Raw genomic sequence first — 15,005 nt, forward strand, 5'->3', positions numbered from 1 at the left:
GGAATCAAGCTCTCATACACACACACACACACACACACACACATATATATATATATATATATATATATATATATATATATATATATATGTATATATATACATGTATATATATCTTAATCATTTCATCCTTTTCCAATGCAGATGCACTTATTAAAGAACGGAAGGTACTCTCAATGTCTGGAATACCCAGCTGCAACATTATGAAGGACGTGCTCGAACTCAGGATGGATCATTTTTCGTGGGCGAAGATTAAAATCATGATCAGGAACGTCTTCTTCCGCGGAAAGAGGATGTGCTGTTGGCCGTTTAAACAGATGAACCTGCCCTTAGCTAAAACACCTGTTATATTACATGCACATCTTTTTGACGATGTGAAGGGGAACAAGGTTCATTATATTCACCTTCTTCTTTAAGGCCAAGTCCGTCCCCCCAAAAGTTGATTTTAACCCTTATTAAACTGGGGGGGGGGGTCAGTTTGACCCCCTTAACAAATTTTGTTACTACGCCGCCGCCCAAATATTTTGACCGCGCCGCTCGCTGACTTTTTTCTTTTAACTCTTGCGCATCTTTTGCGAACAAATTTGCAACGGGAGTAGGCGGTTCCGAAATTACGCAACATTTTGTAAGTGCATGTCAAACCCAAAATGCTCAAAAAAGTGATTCCGTGTACAAAGTCAATGCAAATTGCATTTTTTTATTATCGTATGATTGTATGATTATTTTTAATTTTGTTGGTTTCAATGGATTTATTTCATTATGATCTCAGAATGGTCACCAACCAAGTTCAACGTAAAAAATACAAAGGTTTGAAAAACAAAGATATACATAAGAATAAAGAAATACATGAGAAATTAATCATATTTTCGCATTATTAAATTTGTTAGAAATTCGTTAGAAATGTATTAATTGATTTTTTTACACATTTCTGTCGATAAAAATTATCGAATGTGATAACAGTTTTATTCTGGGAGGAGTATCTTCACGATTTCATCATTTCGAGGTCTAATGAATATTAAAAGAAAACAAAAAATACGATTTTCAAATATCATAGGCAAGTAATGTGTCATTTTGGGAACTGAAACTATCTTATTACCCTTTTTTCTTATGTTTATTAGCAATTTAACATGCTCCAATTATTCACAGGCGTTTGATTAAACATTCACACTTGAATGGACATGTGGAATGTGAATGGCTAACTATGAATATCTGTCTCAACCTTCTTGCGTATTTCATTTGATTTGATTTTATGAAAATCCCGATGTCCAATGTTTCAGTTAGCACACCATATTCGAAAATTATGCAAATGAGAAGAAAGTTCAAGGCCTTGGCCCCACTTTGTGCCGTATCGAAGTATTATTTTGGTGTGCACGCCTTTTGGATATTGTGTTTATGTATATGGTTAAGAATAAGTAACCCCTTATTCAATATTACGGACCTTTTTTTAAAAAAAAATGCCTTTAGCAATGCCATTTGGCAGTAATGATTATCAAACTTTGGGCAGATTTTTTTTCCAAAATGAAATCGAATTGCTCAGCTATGGATGAGTTAGAACGCATTAAGAGGAGGGGGGGGGGTGGTATTTTCAATGTCGCTGACTCATTTTTTTAAGGGTCATATAGTGAATAACGGGGGGAAATCAGTTTCAAATGTGACTTGATTGCTGTTGTTTTTATCATCCAGCATTTCTATCACCTGTTCGAACCTTTTATACTTTCATGGTTTAGCGAGCACACTTGAAAACGTAGGGATGAATAGGGCCTATTCTTGAACTGCATATATGCATTCGTTTCCTAACAATTTCTCATGATAAGTTGAATTCATGAATAAATCAGTAGTGGATCCCGAATTTTGAAATGGGTGAGCCGAGAAAAAAGGGGAAGGGAGTCACAAACATTTTCAAATGTTAGCATTTGTTTTAAGTTACAGAGGATACTACCATAAACTCCTATGGTGATACATCAGACAAGTTGTGCTCACTCAACCGTGAACATACGTTATCAAAATCTTGTGTGAAGTGGCTAAATGATGGATAGTAAAACAGCAGCAGCACCATAGAAATTCACCCAAAACAATCTTTGCAATTACACAATCTGAAAACTACTCTTGTGACTTTCTAAAATGGTTACTTTTTATTCAATCTTTGATTACTCATTCATGACTTAACTGATCAATATCATTTTTCTCCAAGAGTTTTCTAATGAGTGTAAAAAATATCTACGAAATATTATGTCAAAAAATTGTAGCATTTTGATTTAGGGGGAACTTACGTTTTATTGTGTATAGATATAGTATAGTATGATAATATGGTGACAATGGTCCTAAAGGCTTTCTCGTGAAATTTTTGAGACTTTTCTTATGAAATGTTTGATGTAACTATTATCTTTACCTTTAACAAAATGAGAGAAAAAAAGCATAATACTGATAATTTCTAACTTGATTTGAAATAAGGAGTTTATGACATTTTAAATTTTCGCTTATTATTCAACTGAGAGGGTTGGTGATGTCCTTCACGGGCTATTGCTTTTTTGTATTGTTTGAATTGTACATAATTTCAAATTCTACAAATATCACGCTGAGGACCATCCTGTTTAAACGACAAAATGTTAAAACAATGACAATAAGCATGTTCAGGGAAGAATAAATCTTTGTTTTACATGACAAGAAGAAGAAAATTATAATACTTTATATTTCATGTAACGAAAAAAAAGAAGAAAGAAATAGTGAGTAGATGATGTCATCAGTCTCCTCATTTGCACACCTACCATGATGTGAATATAAATATCTTGCGAATTTAACCAAAAGTTAAATGTATCATAACTTTCTTATTTTACAAACGATTTGGATGAAATTTTCAGTTTTATTTTTCTCTTTTTATTGAAACCAACTGTTTGTTGACCTTGACTTGTCCTTCAACTGAAATTCATGACTCTCGATGAATAATGTCTTAAATTCGCTGTAAATAACCAGTTTAATTCTGATGAAGACTTTTGTTTAATTTGACAACGAATTTGTAAAATAAAGTTCGAGTTAACATGAATTGTTGCCGGCGCAAATGCGAATTACACGTATGTCCCCGAACCCTCTAACTGCTAGTTTTAACTTAATTCATACCATATCCTGTTGATTTAATTCAAAGGCCAAGTCCACCTCAGAAAAATTTTGATTTGAATCAATAGAGAAAATCAGACAAGCACAATGCTGAAAATCTCATCAAAATCGGATGTAAAATAAGAAAGTTATGACATTTCAAAGTTCGCTTATTTTCAACAAAATAGTTATATGAACGAGCCAGTTACATCCAAATGAGGGAGTCGATGATGTCACTCACTATTTCTTTAGTTTTTTATTGTTTGAATTATACAGTATTTCAATTTTTACAAATTTGACAATTAGGACCTACTTGCCTGAAGCACAAAATGTTAAAATAATGGAATTCCACGTGTTTAGGGAGGAATGAAACTTCATTTTACATGACAATGATGAGAAAATAAAAATATTTCATATTTCATATGATAAAATACACAAGAAATAGTGAGTGATGTCATCAACTCTCTCATGTGGATATAACTGGCTCGTTCATATAACGATATTGCTGAAAATAATTAAAACTTTAAAATGCCATAACCTTCTGATTTTACATCCGATTTTGATGATATTTGCAGTGTTGTGCTTGTTGAATTTTTCTCTTTTTATTCAAATCAAGTTTTTTGTTGGAGTGGACTTGTCCTTTAATATTCAGTTTTGTCACAGTCCATTCGTTAATTTAGGGTTATAAATTCATCTTATGCTCACCAAAACGTTAACATATATCTGGGATAGAGGAACAAGCATTTAACATGTTTAATGCTACTTCGAAGTGCATAATATATCTATATTTTTCACCAATCCATTTTTTTTTCGCTGATGCTTTTTGCATATTTTGAAAACGCTAAAGTATTTGAAACGGAATCCAGATAAAATGTACTGATGCAAGTCGATATATTTGTTTGCTATATTTTTGGTGTCACTATTTTATAGTCTAGCTAAATATTTATAGACAACCAAAAGTGAGGAATTAATTCTTCGTCGGCCAAATGAATGCTATGATCAATTGAAGACCTTTAAATTTGAAATCCTGCCTAGGCCATCTTCTAAATACGTTATTTGTAATATTCAGTGTTTATTTTACGAAATACCGAGTAGGAGGAGTGATCGACTACACGTGTGACATGCGTACATCATCTGATTTTAAAATAAAGCATTCCACCTAAATTTTCTTTCCATTGCCCTACCACTGTACAAGTAGTAGGTCCGTGGTCCTACGGATAATTTAAGCGTAAATCTTTGTATTTGATATCCTTACGATTCTTAATTGTCTCTTTTTAAGTACTGGACAGTATAAAAATACACTTTTTAATTCCTTGTTTGAAACTTACTTTGAATATATTTTGATGGTGGTATTGTCATTAACAGATGTAAGTAAATCTTGAACCTAAAATTCATGATCATGATGTTGTATGAATAAACTCGATACCGTCTTTCATGTCATATCAGTGATATATTCACCATATATATACTGTTTCTGAATCGGGTATAATTCTGGATGGTTTTCTTTGGTAACAGGAAGTGGAAGAGAAGGAAAAGAAACTAGGATTCATTCCTGCTCATATCGAACAAAATGTCCTCGTACAGAAGGCAGAAGTTGATCTTGAAATGGGATGTTATGTCAAGAACGAGCCAATTGGAGACATTGCTGTAAGTTTAGTAATAAGTTAAAATATTTTGATTACTAATTGTGTTTCTGAGGTGGGGGGGGGGGGGGGTAGAACATTTGTTGTAATGCGTGGTTATGTCTTATTCTGTATCATTTTTTAAAATAAAAATTCAACTTCACAATATATCAAAAGTTAGCTTTCGATTTCTGCCCAACTCAAGTTTCAGTTTACAAAATTATCAGTATAAGATACATTTCTATTTATTTCACATATATTAGTTATAAGAATATTGTTATATACAAGTATAAGATATTACCGTTTTACAATAAGTATAATAACGCTTCTTCCACGAAAAAGGTTTAGTAAGATAACAAAAAAAAAATCACTGGCAGACCGGTGTAGAAATACGGTTACAGGACCGGGTATAGTCACCCCTACTCATCCCTTGGTGGTAGATCACTCTCTCTTTCTCTCTCTATTTTCTTTTAGCGATTTTTATTCGGAATACTCCTTGCTGAAAGTCACCCCAACAAATGTTCATTTGACTAAAAAAGAGAAAAATCCGACAAGCAAAACACTGAGAATTTTATTTTAAAAAGAAAAAAAATGGGTTCAATGAAGTTGGTCCTCAATGTTAAATAAAAAAAAGTTGATATATTGTGTAACTCAAACAATAAAGAAGTAATCAATATAGTGAGTGAAGGACATCATCGAAACTCTCATTTGCGTGTCACTGAGATCTGCACATTTTTTTTTTACTAATAAGAAAATTTCAGAATGTCATAACTTTCTTCTTTTACATCTGATTTTGATGAAATTTAAAGCGTAGGCTTTTATTTATTAATTCAAATCAACCTTTTTTTCTGGTGGGTGGCTTGACCGTTAAACAAGACTACATGCTAAGCACAAAAAACATTAATCGTCGTATTAATATCATCAATGAAAATATTGCATATTGTTTTGTATTATTTTGTACTTCTTGTTTTGAACAAAATATTGACAATTGCCAGTGACGTTCTAATAAATTCAATACAATTCAGGTCGTATCATTCGAAAGACTGAAAAGTGGAATCAGGATTTGTCAGCCATTTCAACTGGATTTCAGTAATCATCCAGACAATGTTGCAGTATTACTAAAAGCAGGACAAACCAAGAATCTGGGGGTCGAATGTTTATTTCCATTAGACTTTCCCACTCCTCAGAAAGCAGAAAAGGCTACGCAACTTGATACAGGTAACCGCTACAAATATTTCCAAGCTCATCCTTTCCCCAAGACAATGATACAACCATGATTACAGTGATGAAAATTCTTATACAATTGAGAATGTTTGAAAAGAATCAAGTGTTCATTCCCATTACACTTCTAAAGCCTTTGCAACAAGATACAGGTAATCGCTACAAGTATGAGCGAACATTGTCAATTTCCGAACTTATCCCCCCCAAAGACAATGGTAAACCTATTACGGTGATAAAAAATTATTCTACAATTGAGAATGGTAGAAAATCTAAAGTATGTCTAAGTTTACTATAAATGTGAAATGTACCATGTTTTCTGTAATCTTGCATGTAGGGGTAAATTAGTATAATACCGTGACTCGGATCAGGGGATTAGCACACGAGCCGTGCTCAACACGGAAATTTTATGCCGTGTAAACGCGATGAGTGTGAGTTGCAGCCGTGACGAACACGATTTTTTCCCCTCCAAATCGTAGGGTTCAACCATGGAGGTAACAAGAATGGAGTGACAACGATGTGCATATAGCTTCCAATTTCTAAAAAAAAGTACAAAAGAAATACACAGGTGCAATGTAGTCTTTGGTGGCGACCTGATGCCGCCAATTCCCGGGGGGGGGGGGGGGCACTCAGTATATAATGCATAATGGGTATGTGCCGCGGAGGGGACCCCCATTTTCACACTCAAATTTCCGTTCCAAGGCATAGCATTTTTGCCTTGTTGAGAAAAAGAACAAAGAAAGCCGCTCCAAGGCATAGCATTTTCTTCTTATCGAGAAAAGAGAAGAGAGAAATCCGCTCCAAAGCATCGCATATTTTTCGTTACGCCGCTCCGATCGCATTGAATGAGCTGCAATTTTGGTGAAAAGCGGCCGCAGAGCTCCCCGGCGGAGGCCGCGCTAGCTGCATCATGCACGCATGACCGTTCCATAGGGATGCATACGCACTCACACGCTGGCGATCCGTTCCAAGGACCCCCGTTTTCACAAACTTTTGTCGTTCCGAAGCCCGTTCCGAGGACCCTCCTTTTTACAATAAGCCCGCTCCAAGGCCTCCGTTTTTTGTCTCGCCCGCGGCACACCCCCACCACTTTTTTGGTCGAGTGCCCCCCCCGGGCGCCAATTTCATGGGAAAACTGAAAAATGATTTGTGGTGAAAAAAGATAACTGCGATATTTCCATTTTTATTGTGAGCACAAACGTAGATATTGAACACACGACAAAATATATACCACATGCGTATCATGTCGTAATATTGAATGATAACAATTCTTAAATTATGATAAAACCGAATAATTTGACTTCTTTTAAATTAACATCTTACAAAATCCCACACACTTCCACACTGTAAAAAAATATTATGATTAGTTTGTGGGTATGCCAGTCGAGTAATTTCAAATTATATTTTAAGAAATATGACATTTATTTTTGCTGTCCCCTGTCAAAGTGACCAATGGGTCTGTTCATGTTATCCGACCAGAAACAGCGTAAAGTAGTTATCATTACAAAAACATGTTTCCTTTTGTAATTCTCCTGTAAGTGTGATGTTAGGCAGGAATCTTTTGTCTACGATCTGCAGGAAATATGCAATGAAACACATGTGTAACAAATTTTATAATTGTGACATCATGAAAGTGGCTATAAACAGGGGCCGCAAAAGCGCGGGGGTGGGGGGTTGGTGTTCAGCCCCCACACTTTTTTCCAAAACCGTGTACAAAAACGTAAAAATGAGCATTATGATTGTGTTTTTTTGCATGGTCAGCACCCTCACTTTGACAACCATTCCGCGGCCCCTGATAAAGGGAAAGTGTTGGTTGGTTCTCAATGGTTTAAATCTCCTTGGTTCAACCCGCGAGCCGAGTCAGACTTGCATATTGTTTCGGAACAGAAAGAAGCGTCGAACCCGCATGACCTATAGGTCAAACACGGCATATTTTTGGCGTCTATCCTACTTTTGTTCGTGTACCGCGGGACGTGTCGAACTCCTTTTTGTCTCACCTGCGAAGCAGAGTGAGACTAGTACAGGCGCCGCTTTTTCCGAAGGTGGCGGCGGTGTCAACACCAACTCTTACCCTTTTTAGAATGACAACATAACTTAGAAAGTATATAAACCTAGCTCATGAAACTTGGCCATAAGGTTATTCAAATATTAATCAACATCCTGTCTGAGTTTCAGGTCACATGACCAAGGTCAAAGGTATTTAGGGTCAATGAACTGAGACCATGTTGGGGGAATCAACATCAAAATCTCAACCTAAGGTTAAGTTTTTTGAAATTTCACCATAACTTAAAAAATATATGAATCTAGTTCATGAAATTTGGACATAAGAGTAGTGAAGTATCACTAAACATCCTGCCTGAGTTTCAAGTCACATGACTAAGATCAAAGGTCATTTAAGGTCAACGAACTTTGGCCAAGTCGGGGGTATTTGTTGAATTGCCATCACAACTTTATGAATCTGATTCATGAAACTTGGACATAAGAATAATCAAGTATCACTGAACATGATCCAGACCTGCCAACCCCTGGCAATGAAAAATTGTATTATGTGATTAATAAAAACAATGTATTTTTCCCTCATAAATTGTATTTCATTATAAAATGCGTGGCGCACTCGCTCATCGCGGCGCTCAAGCTGCTTGCAAGCTAAATTGCGCACTGCTCTTGCAGATGAAAAAAAATGAAACATGTGTATATCTCACCCTGGTTTTGACAAAATGATTGAAAAAAAGTTATCTGAAATTACATTGATCTAATAATCATATTTGTGTAAGTTCTATGAAATAGACTATAGAGATGATTTTTTTCTATAAATTACGATATTTCTTTAAACAAAAACATATTTTTTAAAGAAAAAACGTACTGCCGTATTTTATTTGCAAAAACGTACTAAATACGCCAAGAACGTATTGGTTGGCAGGTCTTAACATCTCATTTGAGTTTCATATCAAAGGTCATTTAAGGTCATTGAACTTTGGCCATTTTGGAGGTAATTATTAGTTTGCTGTCATAACTTTCAAAGTTTGTAGATATATTTATAAAATGTGGATATAGGAGTAATCGAGTATCACTGACAAGTCTTAGGTCGCATGATCAGGGTCAAATGTAATTTATTGTCAATGAACGTAGTATTATATTTTCTGTGTTTTTAGGCGTAGAACACAGTGCAGCAAGTTCACATACGCCACAGACATCAGAGAGAACCGTAGGGTAAGTTAATAATTTGATATACGAAGAGCTCAGTTGCAAAAGGGGTTAGGTCCATTTTCATCAAATTTGATTTTTTTTGTCTCAATGTATATATCTATAGTACCTCTATAAGATGATACCAACGGCAAGTTGAAATTCACATTAAAAATGAACAAAAGTGCCAAGAAAAATCACTTTTTTCAAAGGGGTTAGGGTCATTTCAGTTTGGTTGCAAAAGGGGTAAGGTCCACAAAGAAATATTTGAGAAAAGAATATTTTAAAAAATGTGAAGACAGGTATATTTCTTCTATTCTCAATTTTATGTTTACATGGTAGGGTATAATGAAAATCTAATTTCGCATAAGAATATTGCAATAAATGACAATTAAAAAAAATATTTTCCTCGCAATGGTCCAAAGTGGACCTAACTCTTCTGTAACCAAACTCTACTTCTAATAATTTTATCACTGCTAATTGATTGCAGGGCATGTTGAGATGTCAAAATTGAACCATTGGTATAACTCTGGAGGAGGGATGGGGGATTTTATTCTCTATATAATTTTTTTTTGCAAAAGAAAATGAAAACGAATGCAATTGAAGTAATTCATAGCTTCCGGAAGATCTTTAATTGCATTTATTACTTTTCTGTTTAGATGACAACAATATTTCAATAAAAACACCAGCAAGATTCTCGGAGTTAAAAACGTAAAAATTGCATGACACACTTGAAGAAATAGTTCGCCCGGACAAGAAAGATGATTTTAAATTAGAAGAGAAAATCTCAACAGCATACCGCAGAAAATTTCATAAAAAAGTGTAAAACAAGAAAAATGATGTAGAATAATCGCATAATTTCACAAAATAGTTATAGGCCTACGCTCACACTGGTCAGTATGCAAATTAGGAAAGTGATCACCTACTCACTATTTCTCTTGTATTATTTTTTTCTAATCTGTTTTTGTCCTCCCTGAGCATGTGGTATACCATTGTTTTAACATTAAATGGTTCAGTCAAGTTGGTCCTTAATTTGGAAATTGAAATATTGTACAATTTGCATAATAAAAACGGCAAAGAAATAGTGAATGGGGGACAGCATCAATTCTCTCATTTGCAAATCATTGAGTTGTGCACTGACTGGTTGAGCAACTCAGCTTTGAAGAAGCAAAGAGCGAGTTAATTTTTTTCCAGATTTAGAACTAAAAGAGTTCATTCGAAGCAATGTAATTATGAAGAGGGCGGGCAAAGAATTAAGCAATTGAATAGAGCCCGAAGCGCGAGCTGCAATTTGTTCTTTTCAGATCTGAAATTTGGACATTCAAAACAAATTCAAAATTTTCAAAACACATGCGAGTGCGAGGTGAAAGTTTTAATTAACCGATTTTGAAAAAGCACATGTTAATGACAGTTCAGTGTCACCCATAATTACGAACGGTTAATACCTTTTAACAGTAAACAAGCGGGCATAGAACTAAATAACCCTTGCCAGCGCGAAGCGTGACTTGGGGTCTTTTTGTTATTTGGACTTAAAATCGGACATTCAATGCAGCTTTGGTAATCACAAACAGGTAGAGTATCAATGCATGATGCGAGGGCGAAGCGTGAATTATATAATGCGTCCCAGAAAAACGAAACCGAGTTTAAGAGATGATTTATCATAACTTAATCACAAATGAAATAGACATATGACCTACCAATGTAAAGCTTAGATTCTCTCCTTTAATCCGCTATTACTTAAATTATTCCTGATTCATGCATGAGTGAGCAAAACAATTTGAAGAAAGTATACACGCATCTCATTTGGCGGGGGTATCTGAATTTCAATAAGAAAATCACATGCCTAAAAATGTCAATATCTGCTGTTTAGTTTGATACCTTAATCATAAAAAAATGGTCAAGAAGTAAAAAAGTTATGTTCCCTCGAAACGATGCTTGTATTTCCATAATTCCATTAAATAAACGTGTCTTCACCGCTTTCCCACTAAAGCTATCGCATGGTTAACAAAAGACTTGTGCATGGCTGATCGTCAACAAAACGGAGTGTCGAGTGAGTTTGAACGCTAGCCTGAACTGTAAGACCTCTTCATTTTTATGAAAATATTGAAATTCAAGCCTTTTTTCAAATAAGCAGAAATTTGTAATTCCTTGACCATTTTCTGTAATTTAGGTATCAAATTAAAGAACAGATATTGAACATTTTAAAAACGTGTTTTTTTCTTTGAAACCCAGATTATTATTATTTGTTTGGCGTCACTAGCTGTGCCTGGGAGGCGAAAAGCGAACTGAATCACTATAACCCGCAGGTCTCTCCTCGCGATATAACTGATTGGGGGAATGCAGGTGGACCACTACACCGGGGTTTCCCCCCAGATACAGCCCGCCAAATGACTTTCTGGTATCCCCTGTTCAAATTGTTTTTGCTCACTCATGCGTGAATGAGAAATAATCTAAGTAATTTCAGATGAAATAAGTTATGATAAATCATCGATAAATCTCGGTTTCGTTTTTTGTGGGACACAATGGATATATATATATATATATGTCTGAGATTAGACATGTACAACAGCTTTGGCAACTCTCTTTTATTTAAATATTTTATGAAAGAAATGGATTAAGAGAACAATGGCAGGCGTAGCTTAAATCAAGTTTCCCAAGAGCTATCTGCCCTTTTGAAAAATTGGTAATGCGGATAAAATGTCTCTGCCGGGAATCGAACCCGGGTCTCAGCTTTGTCTCTTTGGTCTAGTGGTTAAGGCACCGGCATTCAAGGGTGACAAAATGTCATTTTAAAACGTGACATTCTAATCACTGTCGGTACAGAGAGCTTCCCACGTTTGCGTTGCGAAAAAACCTCACAATTAAATGACGATACAATTTGACATTTATTTGTCATTTGGCAAAGATTATGAAAAACCGACCACGAACAAGGTATAGAGCACGAAGAGGGTGTTACCCGACGTCTATCGAGAAAAAGACAGTTTGTTTTTTTTCCCCGACAGACGTCAGGCCATGTAGTATGTACATGTGCTACTTTAACACACAAGTCTATGGGAAATGTTTTAGGCCTGGGATACCATAATAGAACCGAAAGAGAAAATGGACGCTTAACGGCGAACTATGTTTCGCTGTCAAGGTGAACAATTTAGGCTTAGTACCGGCCGTAAAATGAAGTGGGGGAACAGAAACGGGTCTGTTAGTTGGATATACGCTACCTTGAGCATGTTGAGCATTTGCAAGTGAATGAAACTTTGCTCTATTGTTCTTCTCTACTGACTCAAATCAACATTTTTTTCTCGGATTGACTTGACATTTAAATGGATAGTCTAGGCTGGAAATAGTTATGTGTCAACAAGTAAAGTAAAATTCACAGAGCAAATGCCGAAAATTTGATAATAATCGGATAACAAATAACGAAGTTATTGGATTTTAAATATTCGCATTATTACTGTTAAACAGTTCTAGGCATGTGTTTATGAATGTTCATTAGTGGGGCTGATAATATCATATCCCACTTGTTCTTTTCTATTTTATTATATGAAATTAAGTTTATTGAAAAAAAATTCTACCAAGAACTAAAACAATTTGATTGACAACTGATTCAGTGCATTAGTTATTTACTGCCGCAACTTATTTCATCATAATGGAGACATATGCACATGTATGAAAAAATGAAACATCAATTTATTTGTACTCCTGAAGACGGACAGTCCACCTGCCCGAAACGTCGAGTCTCTTTTCTGCTTCTGCTCACCATCTCTACTTGCCGACTCAAGACAGCACCTCCTCATCCATGCAACTACTCAAGCTGTTTTTCAGCTAATCAATCTTTTCTGGTTTACAGCCCTTTTCAGGACTACATTCAGGAAAGATTCTCTCAAATTTCCACTTTCTCGCCTATCCATTTCTTTTTTCTTTTTCTATTCCCTGTTTCTATAATACTCCACACGGTGTACCGTAAACCACATCAGCGATTATGATTTTATGTAATAACATAAGAAAAAAGAAAGTGGGGATGTGACATCTTCAGCAACCCTGATGAATATTCATGACGATGGGCATACAACTGTTTTCACAAAATATTAATAAACTTTTAAATTCAATAACTTCGTTATTTGTTATCCGAAAGTGACTAGTTGAAAGGCAGTTAGAGAGGAAATTAGCATTGGTATGCGAATTTATATTCTGTAATCTTTTCTCAAATGAATAATCTAGGATGAATCCAGCTCGAGAGAGGGACTTTGATGACATCTTGAGAACCGTTGCAGATAAAGTTGCCTCACGTCAAGAGATACATAATTTGGGAAAGGCTCTTGGCTTCGGACCAGAGGATATCGACCGGTACGTTGAGGAGAACAAGAAAGAGACAGGAGTGTCGTATATGGGAACTCTTTCAATGCTCCGTAGGTGGAGAAAGAAGAAAACAAAGAATACAGAGCTGAAAGCATTGCAGACTGCTCTAGAAGAGGCTGGTCAAATCCATCTCGCTGATGAACTATTTGGTGAATGATTTAATGGAACCAATGACTTTTGTGATCTATGATCTGTGCTATTCAAAGGAGAATTAGATAGAGGCAGTTGGCAGGTCCTCAAAAAGTAGCTTCTTTTACCCTCGTGATATTCACGATTAGAGGGTGTTTGCATTATTTTCATGAAATCGGAGTTGTTCTTTCACACTTAACTTCTGTTTGAGCCAGAATGATCTTTAGATTATGATAAAGCTGAAGATCTAAGCTGTGATATGATATTCGGTTTTATAAAAAGAGGTATTTTAGATGGGTGAGCAGCCAGCTTTTCATAGCCGGAGTACATTTAGCAGCTTATAAAACAAGAATACTGCACTCTGATTGGTCATAGAGACCACACATCCATGCAAATCCGAACGTATTACACTGGGCATCTGCAAGATCACACCCACGATGTGGTTATCTCTTCGAATTAGCCGCGCCTGTTGTTTTGAAAAAAATCAGCCAATCAAAACTCTGGATTTTATGCTCCTCAGAAATTCCAGAAATTTCCTCTCGTATCTTGATGGAAAAAGTTGGGTGCTGACCCATCTAATAGATGCCACATACAGAGGATGAAAATTCCCTTTGAGGCATCTATTCAGGCCTGAAATTCACTTATCAAATGATTTTATTCCAAACAAACGACCAATATAAAAGAGTAACATTTACCCTTCCCTATGCTACAAGAATAATCAGTTTTATTTCAATAGAAAGGGGTTAAATTCTTTGAGATTTGAAGTCTCACAATTCACGAGATTGTGCAGGAATATCTTGATCATTTGCTTAAGAGCATAGGGAAAGAGACAGATAGAATGAGAGAAAGACAAACAACAGGCTGAGTTTAATATGGCGTCAGTGTAGCTGAGAAGAGTTGTGCGGACATGCACGGATGAGGATGTGTCTGTGTGTGTGTAAGATCAAATTATATTGATTCGTTGTGTTTATGGGAGTAGGGGTATGTGAAGGTGTGTGAGTTTGTGTGTAAGGGCAGTCATGTTTTTATTGACACAGCTGATTGCAAGGTTTTTATTTGCATTTTATGAATTGTATCATAGAGTCAATCCAGTCCATTGAAATAATCATGTAGTAATAATAATGTATTTGATTATGTTAATGACATTTTTGGAACCCCATTAATTCAGGATTTATGTACTGTATTTCAAATGATGAAATACACATTTTGTATTATTTTCCTATTAGATATGTACTAAATTTGATACGCAGAGAGGCATTGAAAGTTGTCATAATAAATATTTTGTACTGTATTTATTGATTTTTCTGTACATTATCTTATGCATTTGGATACATGCACAAATGCATGTCAAATATGTATTAACCAACACTCGAAGAGAGAAGATTGGCAAGGGGTAAAGAAAGCACAACAATC

The 15,005-nt window shown here is 35.5% G+C and overlaps 1 protein-coding gene across 1 annotated transcript in view; it reads left to right on the top strand.

Moving 5' to 3' along the window:
- Positions 1-14,803, top strand: part of LOC121419931 — a 39,871-nt gene extending 25,068 nt beyond the window's left edge. The window contains exons 9-13 of the mRNA XM_041614417.1: positions 142-386; positions 4,603-4,734; positions 5,735-5,927; positions 9,080-9,137; positions 13,326-14,803. Of these exons, the coding sequence (XP_041470351.1) occupies positions 142-386; positions 4,603-4,734; positions 5,735-5,927; positions 9,080-9,137; positions 13,326-13,620 (923 nt within the window). The 3' untranslated portion in view covers positions 13,621-14,803. The remainder of the gene's footprint in view (positions 1-141; positions 387-4,602; positions 4,735-5,734; positions 5,928-9,079; positions 9,138-13,325) is intronic.
- The last annotated feature ends 202 nt before the right edge of the window (positions 14,804-15,005 follow it).

This window comes from Lytechinus variegatus, chromosome 8, assembly GCF_018143015.1.
Source record: "Lytechinus variegatus isolate NC3 chromosome 8, Lvar_3.0, whole genome shotgun sequence".
NCBI classification, from domain to species: Eukaryota; Metazoa; Echinodermata; class Echinoidea; order Temnopleuroida; family Toxopneustidae; genus Lytechinus; species Lytechinus variegatus.